This window comes from Anguilla anguilla, chromosome 15, assembly GCF_013347855.1.
Source record: "Anguilla anguilla isolate fAngAng1 chromosome 15, fAngAng1.pri, whole genome shotgun sequence".
NCBI classification, from domain to species: Eukaryota; Metazoa; Chordata; class Actinopteri; order Anguilliformes; family Anguillidae; genus Anguilla; species Anguilla anguilla.
Window position 1 is genome coordinate 34756310 of NC_049215.1, and position 17584 is coordinate 34773893.

Below are 17584 nucleotides of genomic sequence, written 5' to 3' on the forward strand. Positions count from 1 at the left end.
GCAGAGAAGGAAACAAAGACTCAATCCGTACATATTTTGTCTAGGTCTTTTTTTTTTGTGTCTGTGACAGGGTTATGCGTTTACACAGCAACAAAACACTTTGTTAATTAGCTGCTGACGGTCCCTTCCGTGTAAAAAACAGGAGGAAACTGAGTCACTGCAACGGGAGGGGGGGCGGGGGGGGGGGGGGTAAACTGCTCGCCGTCGCTGTGCAAACACACCTTCCGCACACAGGAATCTGTCACTCAGTACGGTGAGAGGGAGTCACACAATGAGGTTTTGTCACTTGTCAGTTGTTCCACTAATGTCTGCATGGCTCTAGAACCTCTGGCTGTTCCACTAATGTGTCTGCATGGTTCTAGAACCTATGGTTGTTCCACAATTGTCTGCATGGTTCTAGAACCTATGGTTGTTCCACAATTGTCTGCATGGCTCTAGAACCTCTGGCTGTTCCACTAATGTGTCTGCATGGTTCTAGAACCTATGGTTGTTCCACAATTGTCTGCATGGTTCTAGAACCTCTGGTGGTTCCACTGATGTTCGCATGGTTCTAGAACCTATGAGGTCACAGGAAGTGGGGGGGGGGGGGGGGGGGGGGGGGCAGAATCCGACAGAAGCTCATTGGTGTGAAGTGTTCAGAGTGTTGAATCACCGCGGTATTCCACAGGGAGAAGGAGGCGCTCTGGAAAGCAAGGAGAGCGGGAGGAACGGGAGCCCTTTGGAGCCAGTGGGAAGAGAGGCCCTTCATCTCAGTATCACAGCCAACAGACCCGCCAACAGACCCGCTATCAAAGCAGCCGCGGCGGGAGAAACAGACCAGACATCTCCAGCGGTCTGCAACAGCACAGGGACACAGATGAAGTGAGCGCCATTTCAGAAAAGGTGCGTGCCTTACCTGACTAATCTTATCAGATTGATCTTACCTTACTAATCTTATCTGACAAATCTTATTTAACTGATCTTAACAGACTGATCTTACCTGACTAACCTTATCTGACTAGGATGAATCCAAGGACCTGACCAGACCTGGGTCAAATACCTATTTGTTTTGGATTCAAATAATTTTCTGTGCTCTGTTGATATTGCCTGGTCTAATTGAGCCTGAATCTGGACCTGACTGACATCAAAAAATATTCAATCATAGGATCGACTGGGGTGGCGGGGCCCAAACTGAGATCTTTTCACGGGGCCCAAAATCCCTGGTGGCACCCCTGCCCCCCCCTGACAAAGGCCACTGGAGCCCCTCTGCTTCCTGGCGTTTATCACCCTGGGCACCCGCGTACGAACCCTTGGCCTTGCTCCAGAGTGCCCCGCCTTCTCTCCCTCTGCAAAGGTCATGACCTTTCCCCTCTCACCAGCCACATTAAAAAAACATACAGTCAGGACTGAACACCGTGTCATTGTTCTTTTTTTTCTCCTGAGAACTGTCTCACCACCCACCACCTGTCTGACATCTTATCCGGTGAGAAAGCCTTCCTGGGAACGCAGTGTACTGGCGAGAGGGTACAGCGACCAAAAAAAAAAAAAAAAAGGGGTGCATTCACCTTCTGGTCCAGTACCTCAGAATGTGGGGGTGAGGGGAAGGGCGAACTCCACCCTGCCGTGGTGATGAGGTTCTCAGCTGTGAGAGCACTGGCGTTCGTTTCTGAGAGGAAAGAAGGCCACCGCACAGGGAGCTCCAGGCCTCATAAATCCATCTTGCCCGGCGCAGACAGAGGATACTGCACAGCACTGCAGGATGCAAGAGCCCCAGGACCCGGGACAGCCCTGTCCTGCCTGGCAGTAAATCTCACAGATGTTTGGGGTGGGAGGAGGGAGGGGGGGTGGGTGGGGTCGGGCTCGGATGACCAGACAGGACCAGGAAGGACCGGGTACTGGCCGGTACACTCTGAACCCATGACACGGCCTGAGTGTGCGCTCGACTGGGGTGACTCAGACCCTGACCGAGGAAGGGTGAGGTTTGGGGTGGGACGGGGGGGACGGGGGGGCATGTGGTTGGACTGACTCTGGAGGGAGGGGGGGGGGGGGTGCATGTGGTTGGACTGATGCTGGAGGGGGGGGGAGGGATGGATGTCAGGAGAGGAAGGGCGAGGTTTGGCGTGGGACGGGGGGGGGGACGGGGGGGCATGTGGTTGGACTGATGCTGGAGGGAGGGGGGGGTGCATGTGCTTGGACTGACGCTGGGGGGGGGGGTGCTGGCAGGGTGCATGTGCTCGGACTGACACTGAAGGGGGAGGAGGGATGGATGTCAGGAGAGGAAGGGCGAGGTTTGGCGTGGGATGGGGGGTGCATGTGGTTGATCTGTCGGGAGAGGAAGGGGTGAGGGGGGCGTGCCTGCTGATGGTTTAATGGCGCCGGGCGCTCACAGCGCTGTCCGGTGTCTTCCGAGCGGCCCGGGAGGAAGTGGTCAGAGGTTAGGAGGCAAACTTCTCACCACACCCGGCCGTCCCCACGTCACGCACACACACACACCACACACACACACACACACACACATGCGCACACCACGTCACACACACACACACACACACACACGCCACGCGGCTTCAGATCACAGCCCTTCACGGGCCAATCCACACGAAAGCCACCAAGTCCCTTTAGTATTCGAAAATCCTTTTTTTTTTTTTTTTGGTCTGTTCAAAAGATTTAAGCCTCAAACTCACTGTGCCACATCCCCCTAAACAAATAAATAAAAGTCTACATCGCAAATAACGGTGTGCCAAATCACACAGACGGGTTCGGGCATTCCGAACTTCTAATTCATGTCGGGCTCAAGGATTTCTCCATTTTTTTTTTTTTTACAAGATCTCTCCTTGCCTCAGAATGAATGAACTGATTCTCGATTCATTTCAGCAGCACTGGGTCCTCCGCAGAGAAGCTAGCCGGACGCTTTCCTCTGTTTCTAAGCGCACGTCTCGCAAAGGCGGCAGACCCACTCACGCCGTCCCTCCTGAGCGGACCCACTTGCCGAGCCTTATTAGGTCACCGTTTCCTATTTCCAGCGTTCCCCCCCGCCCCCCCCCCCCCCAAATTGAGCGGGGCGCGAGAGAGCACCGCTCGCCCAGCTGGGTCTGTGCGCGAGCCTCGCTCGCTTTTTCGGGAGCCTCCCAGATGTGCGCCCCTGACCACAGAACCTCCAGCTGTGGGACGGGGCGTGGAGGATGCCATCGGGGCACCGTCAGCTGCCAGCGGCCCCGGAGCAGAACCACACTCTCCGAAACCACAGCCGTTTTTAGACACTCACTGGAAAGAAAAGGCTGTCTTAACAACCGCTGTAGCCTGGTAATGAGAGTTAAAATCTCATTTTTTCCCCCTAAAGTAGAAAATATTACCTTGTTTTCAGTCACTGTTTCCTTTGCCCCATAACCAATCACGAAATGAGTCGTTACTGTCTCACCTCGTTGGTAATATTTTTTTTTTCATATTTAGCAAAAAAGAGAAGGGAGATAAGATTTTAAGTTTAAATATAAGAATAAAATACTTGTTGAGATTGTTGATGTTTTGGGTTTTTCGCAACGTTCCTCATGACACGTCAGACGTTTTGCCAGTTTATTTGTAGGAATCCCTGATTCTGTAATTACTGGGCTGAAATGTCTTACAGACGTCGAGCGGGCACACAAGGGCAGTGAAGTGGTTTCACTGCAGACACAAACGTCACGTAAGCCACCGTACCGGTCTATTTTAATTCTTCCCGTTACCTCTGTTTTACACATGAAGTAGTGCGTAGACTAAGCATTCCATTGCCAGCTGACATCTGCTAACATCATGTCAGCATGCCGCACTGTTACTGCACATGTGAGAAGTAAACTCCGCTACGATTTGATTTGGATCTGATTGGTGCACACAAGGCTTTTAAAGGCTGCTATTGGCTAACCCCCTCCATGTGAGCGCAGTATGAAGGAACCAGGGAGTGGGCATAAAGTAACCCATATGAAGGACACTACCGTAGTCCCATTTGACAGGCGCTAACGGACCAAGCAGAACTGCCAGGGGGATCAGGTTGTTGGAGGTTGCCCTTAAAATTCATCATGTAAAACTCTTCCTCCATCTCGCCTCCATCATCTTCCAGTCACAGAAATGACTTTGGGACCAACTGGAAAAGCAAACCCCCCCCCCCCCCAAAACAAAACAAAAAACAAAAACGAAAGCAGACAGGTAGGGCCACATGCTGTGTTCCGCTCCTGTTTTAGACTCCGCCCACCGCTCCCGTTCCCCCCCCCCCCAGAGTGCAGGACGCCCCGTACCCCGCCAACAGGAAACTAATTAAATAAACAGATTTTAAAAGAAGAAGAAGAAGAAGAAGAAAAAACACCAGAAGAAGAAGCTCCCTGAGTTCTCACCTACGCCGCTCCGTTGGAGGCGATGATCAAAAGACCGGAAGCTCTGAAGTTGTCACGAATTTCGACATTTCACCCCGCCCTGTCCCACTCGAACCGCGCGGAGTGACCCTCCGCAAAACACACTTTACTGAAGCTCAGAAGACCTTTTCCTCAAAATGTTAATAATTTGTAGCACGACCACACCCTCCTCCCCATTTTATACTCAGGCAGAGACCATCCCTCCCCCTCCCTGAAAGTGTAAGTGGAGGAGAACCTGCACGTTCATCCCTGTCTAGGGGACAATGAATGGGGCAGCAGTGAGCAGTAAGGGCTGGAATTTCACATCACAGGCATGAAGTGGGGGGGGGGGGAGTGGGGGTCAGGGGGGTGGTCCTGAGGGTGTACGTGGAGATGTCACACAGTCAGGAGACGCACAGAAGATAGTGATCTTTGATCTCCGTCAGTGGGATTTTTTTTTTACTAGCTAACATGCACCGGTGGACTTCAAAGATCTTCAGCTGGTGTTGGGTAACATTAGAGTCAGCCCTGTGGGGCAACGGGGAACTCCCCCCCCCCCCCCCCCCCCCCCCCCTTGAGAATGACACACACCTCCTCCTGCCCACACACTAGAGTAAAGACCCTTAGAGGGCTCCAGTCATGTTGGAGGGGTGACGTCATTGACCCCTAAAACAAGCAGGACTTCACAGTGGGGTTTATGGCATGTGAGACAGGACACAGGTGTGGATGCACAATCAAACAGAGACTGCCGGAGGGGGGGTATGGGGGGAGAAGGGGGGGGGGGGGCACTGGCGGTGTGATAGGTATTTCATATTACATTCTAAAAGAAGTGAGTAAAATAATTAAAAAGCACCTAAGGTGAGAATGCCTTTTTAATACTGACTGCACACTAAGTTACACCATCAAAAATTCTGACAAAACCTCTCTGGATTGTGTTATTCTATCTGTGAGTTGTGGCAAAATTGGAGCCCCGTGCAGGTAACAATAGAGGTGCACGTCAAAAATAGATGACGGTTAAAGATTAACTGTAGCCTATCCGTTTAAATCTGACAGCACTGTTATGTTACCTCGGCGCTGTCACGCTCCTGCTATTCTGTTCATATCCTTAGGGCACCAAAACAAAACAGTGCAGCCATAAATCAAAACGCCTCTCTCTCTCCGTGCAATGCAAATCATTTAAATGGTAAACTTGAGATGGGGTGGGGTCTTTTTGTCTCCTTTAAACATGAACAGTTGGTTTGATAATGAGTTAAGAGCTTAAAATCGATCGTTACATGTGATGGACTCAGTTAGCAACACAACGGCGCTAAGCCAAAACAAAACAATAGAAGCTGGTTTACCCATTTACTCAGGACAGATGTTTAGCGAAGGAATCACTACATTAAGTTATTATAGAGGTAAGACTAAACAAAGTTTATATGGATTTGCTATCAGTAGATACTGTCAGTCAAATGCTTATTTGTGTCAAATTTCGTGAAGCAAGTTACCATGCGATACATAAAATAATAAAATAATAATAATAATAATAATAATAATACCATCGTAAGTGTTACTACAGTTCACAGACTGTGACGTTTTCATACTTTCTTCCATAAAGTGTAGAATACCGACTTCGATGCTCTCTTCAACTGACATTTACGTGTCCCCCAAGTCAGCTTGGAGTACGTACAAGCGCTGGTATCAACAACTACACGCCTTCCTCAATTAAAATGCAGCCAACACATTATTAAGCTAGACTACCAATTGCCCCGCAATATGCATCCCGTGCGAAAGCAAATAACTTTCCTTGAAATGCCTCAGTACCTGTCCCAAACGTTTGGATCAATATGTAGCTACTGTAGATAGCCGTGGTGTTTTTATCTGTATTTTTTTTTTGGTAAGTATGAGTTTGGTAATTTGCTTAAACGCAACCGATTGGCACGTCTAATTGACTCCCGTCTATTGAACACAATGGGCATTATTAAGTTAACTGTGCGAATGAATCTTCACGTATTACAATGTGGTAATCTGTCTGATTACTGTGATACGATCACATAACCGGCACATAAACACAAAAGTGATGATGCCACTCATGTGATGCCACTCAAAGCACACTGCTCACAAAAATATAACTATAGTTGCCCGAAACACATTATAAAGACACGTAACATCCGTGGGGGGCACTTGAGGTTAGTTCCATCATTTTAAGACAATGCTCGCAGATACAACACACACCTAAACCCCGAACTACACTATCCAAACGCTTGCTTTCACCTGAATAAGCTAATTGTCAATCGTTCGTTCACTTTGCCCATTGCCGAGGCAATAAAATGAAAATAGTCCGACGGGTTACGCTAACCCGAAGCCGTACCTCAGCGAAGAAGGTGTCCATTGTCCCGTTGTCCGTTTCCGAAAGGCTGTCGGTCCGGTTATCGCCGACTAGATCACAAAACCAGGTCTTGCGCGCAGAACGGAGAGGTAACGGTCCGGGGTGCAGATGCTTTCCATTCACGAGCGTAAAAAAAGAGGAGGAGACACCGTCTTACTACGAGCCCTCCCCGGCGAAGCGCCTGAAACAAAGCGAGTATCCCTTCCGTCGCGAGCACGGCAGTGAAACGCAGGAGCGCCGCTCTCGTCCAGAAAGACCGATCTTACAACCTCTTTGTCATTCACACTGCAGGGTTTAAGTGTGTCACTTCAGCACTTAACCACCGCCTCGACCTGTCCGACGCTCCGCTGTGTTCCAGGGGCTGGCCGCGGTATTCCCTACTCTAAATGAATGGACCGGCTCGGCTAAAGTGTTTAAATGGCAGGGGCGGTGCTCAGTGCCGAAACCCTGCCCTCGCGCCCGCCCATTCCGGCTCCCCGGCCTCATAACATAAATAATGAATGATGACAAAGAAAGTGTTACTACAATTTGTGGCGACGTACTATATTTTATTATTACACAATTTAATATCATAATTAGGGTCTATTTATGTTTTATATTTTAAGCCAACACATTTAAAACAGTTTACAGCAATGGTGAACATTGCTAAAACAACTATTTTGAAACAATAGTGTAAGTGGGGTCAAAAATAACAATTTTATTAATTGGATAAAAATTCACCGGATACCTAAACGGCCCTTGTTTTTAGAAAAGTGCTTTTATGCGCTCCATTATTCCACCAGCCTCACTGTGTCCCACAGGGTTGGCTTACTTCAAAATACATTTAAGCATTTTGCAGACGTTCGCATCTTCTACATGCAACGCGTTTGTACAGCTGGATATTTTTACTGGAGCAATTTAGGTGAAGTACCTTACTCAAGGGTATAACGGCGGCATCCCACCCGGGAATCAAACCTACAGCCTCGGTATTACGAGCCCAGTTCCTCAGCCATTACATAGACAATCCCGACTAAAATGCTGCCCCGTGTAATGTAATTTAAGTCCGTACAAATGAACTCACTAACTACCAATTCTCCAGTGATACCGATTTTGCAGTCAGGACTAGTGGGGCTGTTTTGAGCGGTGTGGTACCCACACAGGGCAAATATTTCCCTGCCAGCGGTGCTAACACATAAAATGTCACTATGAACGAGAGAGAGGAAGGAACTCTTTAACAGATCTCTAGTGGCCAACAAAGTAGAAGGTCAGAAATATCTGAGCAGTAATAGATATGCCTGAGAGAGGCACTGTTCTGTTGTGGATAAAGCTCATTATGGATGAAGCACCACCGTAACCTTTCAAAGAGACTGAGACGTGACATTCTTCCGCAGATGATACAGGGGGGAAGTGCCATTTCATACGCGTCAGAGAGGAACATCCACAGGGGGAAATGAAGAGAGTCACACTCCACTGGGGCCCAGGTTGCTTACAACACCCCCGAATGCCTTACCTGAGGTAGCAACGTTCACGTCTTGAAAGAGGAATTTGAGCTTCAATGCAAGATGCATGAACAATGGAGATGCATTTTATGTTTTGGCATCTTATGATACAAAAAAATGAAAAGATACAAACACACACACACAAAACCTCAAACAGGAAGCAGAAAGGCAAATGTTTATTGTGTTCTACGAGAGACTATAGATTTGCACACACTGGACAGAGCTGGGGGCGGGGGGGATTGACCTTCTGTTCATAGAATTTGTGAACAGAGAAGCAGAAATGAGTTTTGTAGCGATCGTATTGCAGTGGAAGTGCTTTCCTCGGTGCCACCCAGACATTAACGCAGAAGCGCAAGCAGACACCGGGGAAATTTATAAGGTCTGGCAGCGCTGGATCTCACAGCTCATTAAACACTTTGTGACGAGACAGTGGGAGGAGTGAAGTACGATTGGACTCATATTTCATCCGTGCGCTGTTACCTGTGTAAATCAGCAGCATCCTGGGTACCGTTCATCTGAGGCATGTAACATATTTAGCAGCTGTTCTCGTAGATTTTTAATAATATTTGTTTTTATTTTGCTATTCAGGAACCCTCCCAGGAGGCACGATGTGAAGAACACCCAGCCCCCAGCCCCCCTCCCCCCATCGCCCACTGACCCTCCGTCCGTACCTGCCACCGTGCGCTACAGAAAAAGAACAAAAGAGAAAGAAAAGAGGAAGGTGGGTAAAGAGCTTACTTCCTGCTTCCTGCTTCCCAGAATGATGGGGGGGGGGGGGGGGGGGGGGGGGGGGGGGGCATCAAACAGGAAGTAACAGAAGTGCCCAATTACCTTTAAATAACGACCTGAATCCTGGTCCTCTCCTGAGCTAATGCCGTAACGATGTGAAGCAGCACTCCCCCCCCCCCCCCTCCCTAATTTTGCAGGGGAGGCATGATGCAGTCATCCAGGGGAGCAGGAAGTGATGCGCCTTACCAGCAGGACCCCCCCCCCCCCCCCCGACACCCCCCCCCCCCCCATAGTGTTCCCTCATCAGCCCTTTATTAAGCCCTTAAGCCCCAGGTGGGGGCATCGCTCCCTGTGACATGCGACAGGGGCACCAGCGAGCAGGGGGGGGGGGGGGGGGTGAGCTGGGAGTCAGGGAGCCGTAATAAAAACCTCCGCCCAGGAAACAGGCTTTATTTCATCCTCTGCGCCAGCACCACCGCCTTCGCCAACACGGCGGAGTACATCAACGGCGTTCGCGTCTCTGAGAAAAATAACGGACGACGAGGCATTGGCAACGGTGCTCGTATGCTGGCATATTAATTTATCTAATCTCGGAGTGCCCATTGACACTGTCGCTGTTCAGCCATTTAATAAGCGCTCATTAAATATCCTGACACCAGTGTACAGCTTATAAATGGGCTGAAGTGGAAAAGAATGTGTGTTTGTGTGTGTACTTTGTGTGTTTTGTCAACGCTACTGCTGCCATTAAATAATACTGTTTTTTCCACGGTTAATTCTGACGTTTTAGAATTTTATATCCGACACCTTCCATAAAAGGGCTAAAGTTTCCTGGATCAGTAAAATCCCCCTTCTTACACATCTACATTATTATGGGATGATTCCAGTCATCGAGTGCTTCTCCAGCTCTTAGGGCTTGCGTAGAAGTAATTTTGAGTGGTTTATGAATGATCCTCCCTAGTTCCCTTAATATTCTTGGATATAAGCCATGGGGGGGGGGGGGGGGGGGGGGCTGCTGCAATCTTTCTTGTACTTCACCATCCCTTCCATAAATATCCCCTGGGGATTTTTGGATATTGAAAGCACTTTTAGTGAGTTAGTTACACTTCCCCGGCGAAGCTCTCAAAAAAGTATTTACTTTGCAATATCTTTATTATTATAAAGCAAGGCCCCGTCCCCCATATTTAATGCAAGTAAGCTTTTCCTCTTATATTTCATCAAAGATCATTAGGACCCTTTATTTGTTTTTTTTGAAACATATTACAGTACACTATATTATTCCTCTCAGGACTTATATTTTTTATATGAAAAACATTAAGATATAAATGAGAATAAAAGTTAAAATACACAGGAGTGCTTCTACGATTGAGTGAGTCTATTTAGCACTCATTGTTGGAGGGAGGAAGATTGAGTTCATGATTGAAACAAGGATATTTAGCCAAGGCAAGAGTGGAAGACACCATAAACTCTTTAGGGCTTTAGTCTCAAGGGCCAGCTTTAGTTATTCATTGATCTGCAAAATCGCACAAGTTAGAAACTCAACGTCATTTGAACTTTTATCCGATGTTTCTGAAATCCCCTTTTCATGGCTATCTTTTTTAAAAATGGAATTAAATCAGCCAACAAATATGCAGATACTCCCAGGGTACCGTTTTCTCATGGGAAGAACCAGCAAACCCCTTTCCCGCTGCCATGAACCCTGGGCTCTGTGCCAGAAGCTGAGCCCCTGATTCTGCAGTCTTAGAGGATTCCTGGTGAGATGGAATGCCAGATGGAATGGAACCGGAAGTTGGGTCGGAATTCCAAACTTGCAAGCATTAGATTAATTAATTTCTGCTCTCCCTGGGCCATGAATATCAACGTGTAGTGTAGCCTCAGACCAATTTATTTATTTTTTTAATTACACATTGAAACATCTCCATCTAACCCTTTTTTGTGGAGATACTTCTTTAAAATACAGAAATGCTGTCCATCAAAGTGTAACACAGGATATGACACGATCAGAGGAGTCATTATTTACACATGAGCCCCATCACTTAATGTGCTGGGGTTTATACCTCAACAGGCAAGGGCAGAATGGAGCCAGTTAGTAGTTACCTGTCTGTAGTTACCAGTCTGTAGTTTCCTGTCTGTAGTTACCTGTTGGTAATTACATGTCTGTAGTTACCTGTTGGTAGTTACCTGTCGGTAATTACCTGTCAGTAGTTACCTGTCTGTAGTTACATGTCTATAGTAACCTGACAGTAGCTTCCTGTCAGTAGTTACCTGTTGGTAATTACCTGTCTGTAGTTACCTGTTGGTAGTTACCTGTCTGTAATTACCTGTCTGTAGTTACCTGTCAGTAGTTACCTGTCTGTAGTTACCTGTCCTTGTCCCCTGCTCAAGGACAAGCTAGCAGTGTTTCCTGCAGTCACACAGGGGAGTGGTTGCCTCATCGCGGCTATAAATAAATCTGGCAGCACAGGCGAGAGAGCTTAAAAAAGACGGCCAGGACCTCCGGGAATGTGTCTTTCCAGGCTCCATTATTACTTCAGGAATAGCCGAGGAATGACTAGAGTTCGTTGTCTGGGGTCCAATATTTAGAAGGCCTTCCTCTGTTTTACACCTCGCTCTCCTGGCTTACACGTTTCTTTGTTTATTTTTTTGAGAGGGGGAGTGGGGTCTATTATTTTTTTTTACAATTGTCAGTGTTCCCTGACAGAAGAAAACACAGCTGAGTTCACATGATCTCACTCAAGCCAGCACCCTGTCCTCCTGTGAAAGTATCCCCCACTCTTACTGCAGCTCTAGCGTGGCAGCCCAACACGAGACTGTCCTCTCCACTGGACGTGAGAGGCAGTGCTACGGCTTAATCACTCATCGGGACGTCCTGTCCGTCCCCGGACACCGCGGCCGCCCGTTTAAAAGGCTTCTAGAAGCTTCCTGGGTCCACGCTTGATCTTCAGCGAAGGCAATCAGCAATTGGTTTTTAAAAAAAATCTAGGGTAGGGTCCCTAGGGGACTGCTGTAATGCTTGTGCAATGCTACCCCCCACAGCATCTGTGGCCCGTGACCAAAAAAAAAAAAACCATGCAGCAGCAAAAAATAAATAATTATATGAATTCTTTTGATTTTTACAACGTTCTGATCACATTTTTTAAAAAAGCCATAAAGAAAAGTTGGAAGAGGAAGAGGGGCCAGACCCTGTTCTCTGATGATGGTCACTAACATGGAAGAAACCATTTCAGCACAGGTCAGGATTAAGAAAAGTCTCCTTGCTAATGGGAGCATCAGCTGCTTCTACAGAAGGTGATCTTTCTTTATCGCTTACACAACCTAAGCCTCAGAGGCTAAGAAGCTTTGGGTTTGTACCTGACGGAGGTAGAATCTCTCCGTTCTGTTGATCTGATGCACCTGAGCTGCTGGCCAGGGATTATTCGCGATTATCTTGATTTCGTGGCAGTAGATCTTCCTTCATCCTCTTTGTCCCGTGGAAATCCCAAAGGCACTAATTCCATCTTTTGGCCTTGGCTGTGACTGCAGAGACTACCCTGGCGTCAGCTTTTGCAGTTGTACCGTTTCTATACATAGTCCCCCCCACCCCTAAAGGGTTAAATATATCTGTCTGTCACAATATATTCTCTTTCGCCCTTCGAGCAGGATCCCCCGTCATTTAAATGCAGTTGAGACCGGACGGGGAGAAAAGACAGGGGACCCCCCCTGACAGACCCTCTGGAATGCGAGGAATCTTCCCCTGAATGTCACGCGGAGAAAACCAGAACAGGTTGCGGACCCAAACTTAGCCCCAATAAACTCCGCACATTAAGTGCGGACATTCGATGCCTGTGCCCGATACTTTTTACGAATACCTTTGCACACCCCCTGTTTTTTGATGCCATTTTATTTTTGGTAGTGGTCGAGGGGGTGTGGATGGGTCTTCAGGCTCTCCCCGGTATAACGACAGGCTTTTAAAAGCCCCATTTGGCCGAATTAGGATTGCTAATGTGGGCCCTCCTCCCCTTTCACATCTCCACGCCACTCGACGCCAAGGTCACACACCGACCACTTTGAAACCTTGAAACCCACAACAAGCCCCCGAACGAAACGAATTAGCCTCAGACCCCTGGTGTTTCTGCTCTGAAGGCACTGTTGTAAGACTTCAAAGAGTGAAGTCAGACTTAAAATTCACATAAAATCCCAACCGTTCAACCTCTACAAGACTACAGTGACGGTGACCAAACGTATACAGTCGGTTCCAAAAATCTCTTAACGGTCTATGGTGAGTTGTGCCAATGCGAGGTCCTAGGCTGAAAGTGGCAATCAAGTCTTTGGCCCACAGGTTATTTTGGCCTGTGTTTCTGTGGAGGTGATGGAAAGGGTTTCCATCAGTAAAACAATCAATATCTTACCCCTAAAAGCAGGTACGTGCAGAGGGGAGGGGGGGAGTGGGTGGTTCTGGGTAACTGTCAGTAGGCTGTGAAAATATTTTCCTCTTGCAAGGACATTAAAAAAAAAGTGAAATCTGAGATATTCCCGATTTATTGAATTATACAGGCACAGCGACGCTTTTTGGACATTAGTGTTTTCGAGAGTTTATTGACCCCCTGCATACAATTTCATTTAAAACAAAATAGCAAATTATACTTTTACCCCCCTCCAAACAATGTCAGGATATTTTAGGAACTGTAATGTGGCCTTTGAAAACAGCTCAGCGTATTGACATCAGTGTTTGTGTAAAAGCAGTGGAGTCTGCTCCAGGCTCCAGGGACCGGCTGCCACTCAAGGACATTCTGATGACATCACAAGGTCACACTGACCCCGTAAGCCAGGGGCGGAGCCATACCGTCAAATGTACAGAGCGAGACACGTGATGTCACTACAGGTACGTCTAGTGCAGTGGTCTCCAACCCTGGTCCTGGAGAGCTACAGGGTCTGCTGGTATTCATGGTGACTCTGCACTTCATGAATCAATTAGAGCAGCTGATTACGCAGTTAACTCAACTCACCCGGTGCCTTGGGTCTCAATTGGGTGCTGATTTTAAGGTGAAAACAAAAACCAGCAGACCCTGCAGCTCTCCAGGACCAGGGTTGGTCTTGTGCGTGTGTCGCAGTCAGGGAAAGCTGGTCATTGACGAAGGATTTACACACACCGCAGCAGTCCACAGATATTACCGTAATTATTGTTTTAAGGGCCAAACCACAGCACTCAGTTACAGGCTCAATTACAGACCAAGTGTTTCAGTCATTTTAAATAAGATTTTCTCTGCGTTTGGGCAGAAGGCCGTGTGCAATAACAGATGCAGCAGGCAAATGGTACATGGACAGAGGGCCAGTGTTTCGTTGCCTAATGTAAGACTCCAAAAATAATTGGTAGAAAACGATGCAGTACATAGTCAGTATTCTTTATTCGACAGAAGGAGAGTCAGCTGAGTAACAAGATGCATGTCCAAAGCCTTACAAAGGGACAGAAGGACAGTCCCTCTGAGCACTTCTACCATTCATGTCACATCATTCATATTTACCTTAAGGAATTAGCAAATCATTACATTCTGGCTACATTTAGCCAATTCCTAAATAAGGTTAGTAAGGTTACGTTCTAAATTTCATCTTATTTGAATATCGAAATGTTCCAGTATCAATCGGACTTAAATGTGAGCGGTGGTTGCTCATGTTTTTTTTAATGTATGTCTAATATGAAACCAAAGAAAAAAATGTACACCTATTGTGGACAATACAGTCTAAAGTCCATCTTTCAATGAGCAGACCCAGGAGTGGCCTGGAGCTGCACGCGTATAAAGCACAGGAGCCCCAGTCAGAGGGCTGAGAGGGCAGGATTCCAGTCACATATAAGGGTATCTGTTTGGGAGGAATTTTTTGGGGGGGGGACAGTCTCCCCCCCCCCCCCCCCCCCTTCCCCGACACTGGTGTCCAGCTAGGGGGACTCACACAAAGAATGAAGAGCTTATGTCTTAACTGGCTTAACACTTTATCCCCGCTTGTTAATGGCCACCCCTGTTTCCCTCTCCACGTGTAACGAAGCGTCTGCAGAAAGGCCAGTCTGTTCCCCTAAAAAAAGGTTCTTCTGTCGCTGGCCGTGAGGAGCAAAGAGGGGGGTGGGGGGGTGTGGGGGGGTGGCGGGGCAGGGGGGTGACGGGAGGTTGGAGGGCCCCTTAAGCTAATCAGTAACATCCCCGGGGGGGGGGGGGGGGGTGTGGGGGAAGGGCGACCGGGGGGCTCTTTATCTTAACGCGAGCCCCTCGCCCGTCAGCACGAGGCAGAGAGCCGCGCGAGGCCTAGCGGAAGCATCGTGCGCTGCTCCATACCGCCATCAGGCCGGGATTAGATCAGATTTAAACGCCGCTGGAGCAGCGGAGGAGATTAACCAGCCGTCCGCTAAACATGGCGGACAGGAGCCACGGCAACAAGGGTCGTTACTGGGTAAAAAAGAAACACACAAAAGTCATGCTACATTATCGTCAGTGGCATCTGCTGCCCACAGCCAGACACAAGTCTTATTCCCAGCTACGCGACAGTCCAGCTTGGATTGATTCGTCTAACCACCATTAATACAAGTCATTCCCAGACGCACGGTTCTCGCGTGGAGACGTAACTGAGGAGATCAGTTTTTTTGTAAATGGTTGTGGGTAAACCTTGGTTTGTGGAACAGCATGAGAGACCAAGAGACGAAAAACTTCAACATGTAAAATTATGCTATTATTTAAAAACGATACCGTTCGTTATTTATCTGGCCAGTGCTTCATTGGTACTTACACTGTTATAGTTGTAAGGTACTTTAAATGCATGTGACAAGAGCAACAAGACAAGAACAGCCCCCGATACTTTGAATAAACACCAGTCTGAAAAAAACAGCTTTAAATTATACATCAGCACACAGCAGCGTTAGCTGTCTCATGGGCCCACATACAGTATAATGGGTGTACAATTATCCTTAAGAGCTACATGCATGCGTACAGTAGATCACTGGGAGACACACAAACACACAAAGTGCCTACAAATAACATACGGTATAGCCATTGAATTACATTGCATTGTGTGTTCCATGAAAAAATCTCAGGGCACGTAACTCAGTGAGAAAGGGCAAAGTTTGTCCTTATGACTCATTTTTCCTCAGGAAAAGCCAGGCCCTGTTTAAGATAAGTACAATGTGAAGCAAGGGAACGCTCAGAGGGAAATAATACACCCAGGACAAGACACAGCAAGCGGCTAGCAGCTAGCCGCCAGTGGCTAGCAGTCAGCGGCTAGTGGCTAGCGGCTAGTGGCTAGCAGCCAGTGGCTAGCAGCCAGCGGCTAGCAGCCAGCGGCTAGTGGCAGCTAACAGTCAGCGGCTAGCGACTAGCAGTAAGCGGCTAGCGGCTAGCAGTCAGCGGCTAGCGACTAGCAGTCAGCGGCTAGCGACTAGCAGTCAGCGGCTAGTGAAAGGGAAAGTTAGCCAGGCTATATCCCCGTTAAACCTGAGTGAACCTAGCCCGTTTATGTCAAAACATCTCTTAACCTCGATTTCCACCCCTATAGACATCCAGATTGTGTCATGATTCAAGCTTGTACTGGGTCTCAAAGTCACATGACCAACTGTATCTCTGGATGTGCGGTGACCACCATGAACGGTGAAGGGGGTGGGGGTCTGTAGAGAGAAGGAATGCACGGCCTTGTGGGAGACTGGGATGGGCGTGTCAGGGAGGGTACGAGCGAGCGAGCGTGCTAGCTCACTCACTCCACCAGGAAGATGATTGCGTTTGACTTTTCGCGCTTTTAAGGCTTCGCCGAAGACAAAAGAGGCCAGGCCTGGGGGGGGGGGCGACCTTCAGAGGCCCCAGGGCAAGGTCATCCGATAAAGAACATGACCCGTAAAAGCATTTTACACAAGGGGGGGGTGGCAAGAGGGCAAGGGGGGGTGGTCAGGGCAGATCACGTGGTGAGGAGTGACAGTGTCTACTTAGTCACTCTCAATCATGCATGCTCACAAAATGGCTGCCGATGTCCTGGCGGTGTGTGAGAGAGCGTTAACTATTGATCCAGAGGAGGTCTGCACCTCAGCATCCATGAAGCAGGAAGGGGGGGTGGGGGTTTGGGGGAGACTGCTCACCACAGAAGCATGCAGAAGCCCATCCCCACCACAGCCAATCCGATGCTTACGATCCTTCTCCGCACGCGCTACGCGCTACACGCTACACGTTTCCCCTCAGTCGCCATTCTCCGGGGCTCCGAGAGGTAGCGTTAGCGCGTTCATTTAGACTGCGAAGGCCGAGGACAGCAGGCGGGCCATTAATACTGCTCCCCGCTCCCTGAGCAGGAAGCGTAAAAGTGATTACTGACAGACTACTTGAGGACTAGCCAATAGTAATGAGAATAAATTCACTTTGTCGTAGCAGCTGAATTACTTGCCGTCGCGTTAACGAAATTCACTGCTTCTCCCTGAAGTGGCTCTCGTCAGGTCTGCAGCCCGGCTGCATGGAGGTCCGAGGATGCGCAGCGATGCGAAAAAAAACACGTCAGACGAGACGTGTCACTGCCATTTCCTCTCTACCGCTCTCTCCGTCTTTCTCTTCCTCTCTCTCACACACACAAACAAATGCACGTTAACACACATGGCTTGCATGGACACATTACATGTTTGCATTCACATGATCTCTCGCACACACAAACACACACACATATCTCCAAAATTGGATGAAATG

At 48.4% G+C, this 17584-nt stretch overlaps 1 protein-coding gene across 1 annotated transcript in view; it reads right to left on the bottom strand.

Annotated features, from left to right (window-relative positions):
* LOC118214425 (unconventional myosin-X-like) overlaps positions 1 to 7076 on the bottom strand; it is an 83208-nt gene extending 76132 nt beyond the window's left edge. Inside the window, exon 1 of the mRNA XM_035394350.1 lies at positions 6688 to 7076. Coding sequence (XP_035250241.1) covers positions 6688 to 6708 — 21 coding nt within the window. The 5' untranslated portion in view covers positions 6709 to 7076. The remainder of the gene's footprint in view (positions 1 to 6687) is intronic.
* Between the last annotated feature and the right edge of the window lie 10508 nt (positions 7077 to 17584).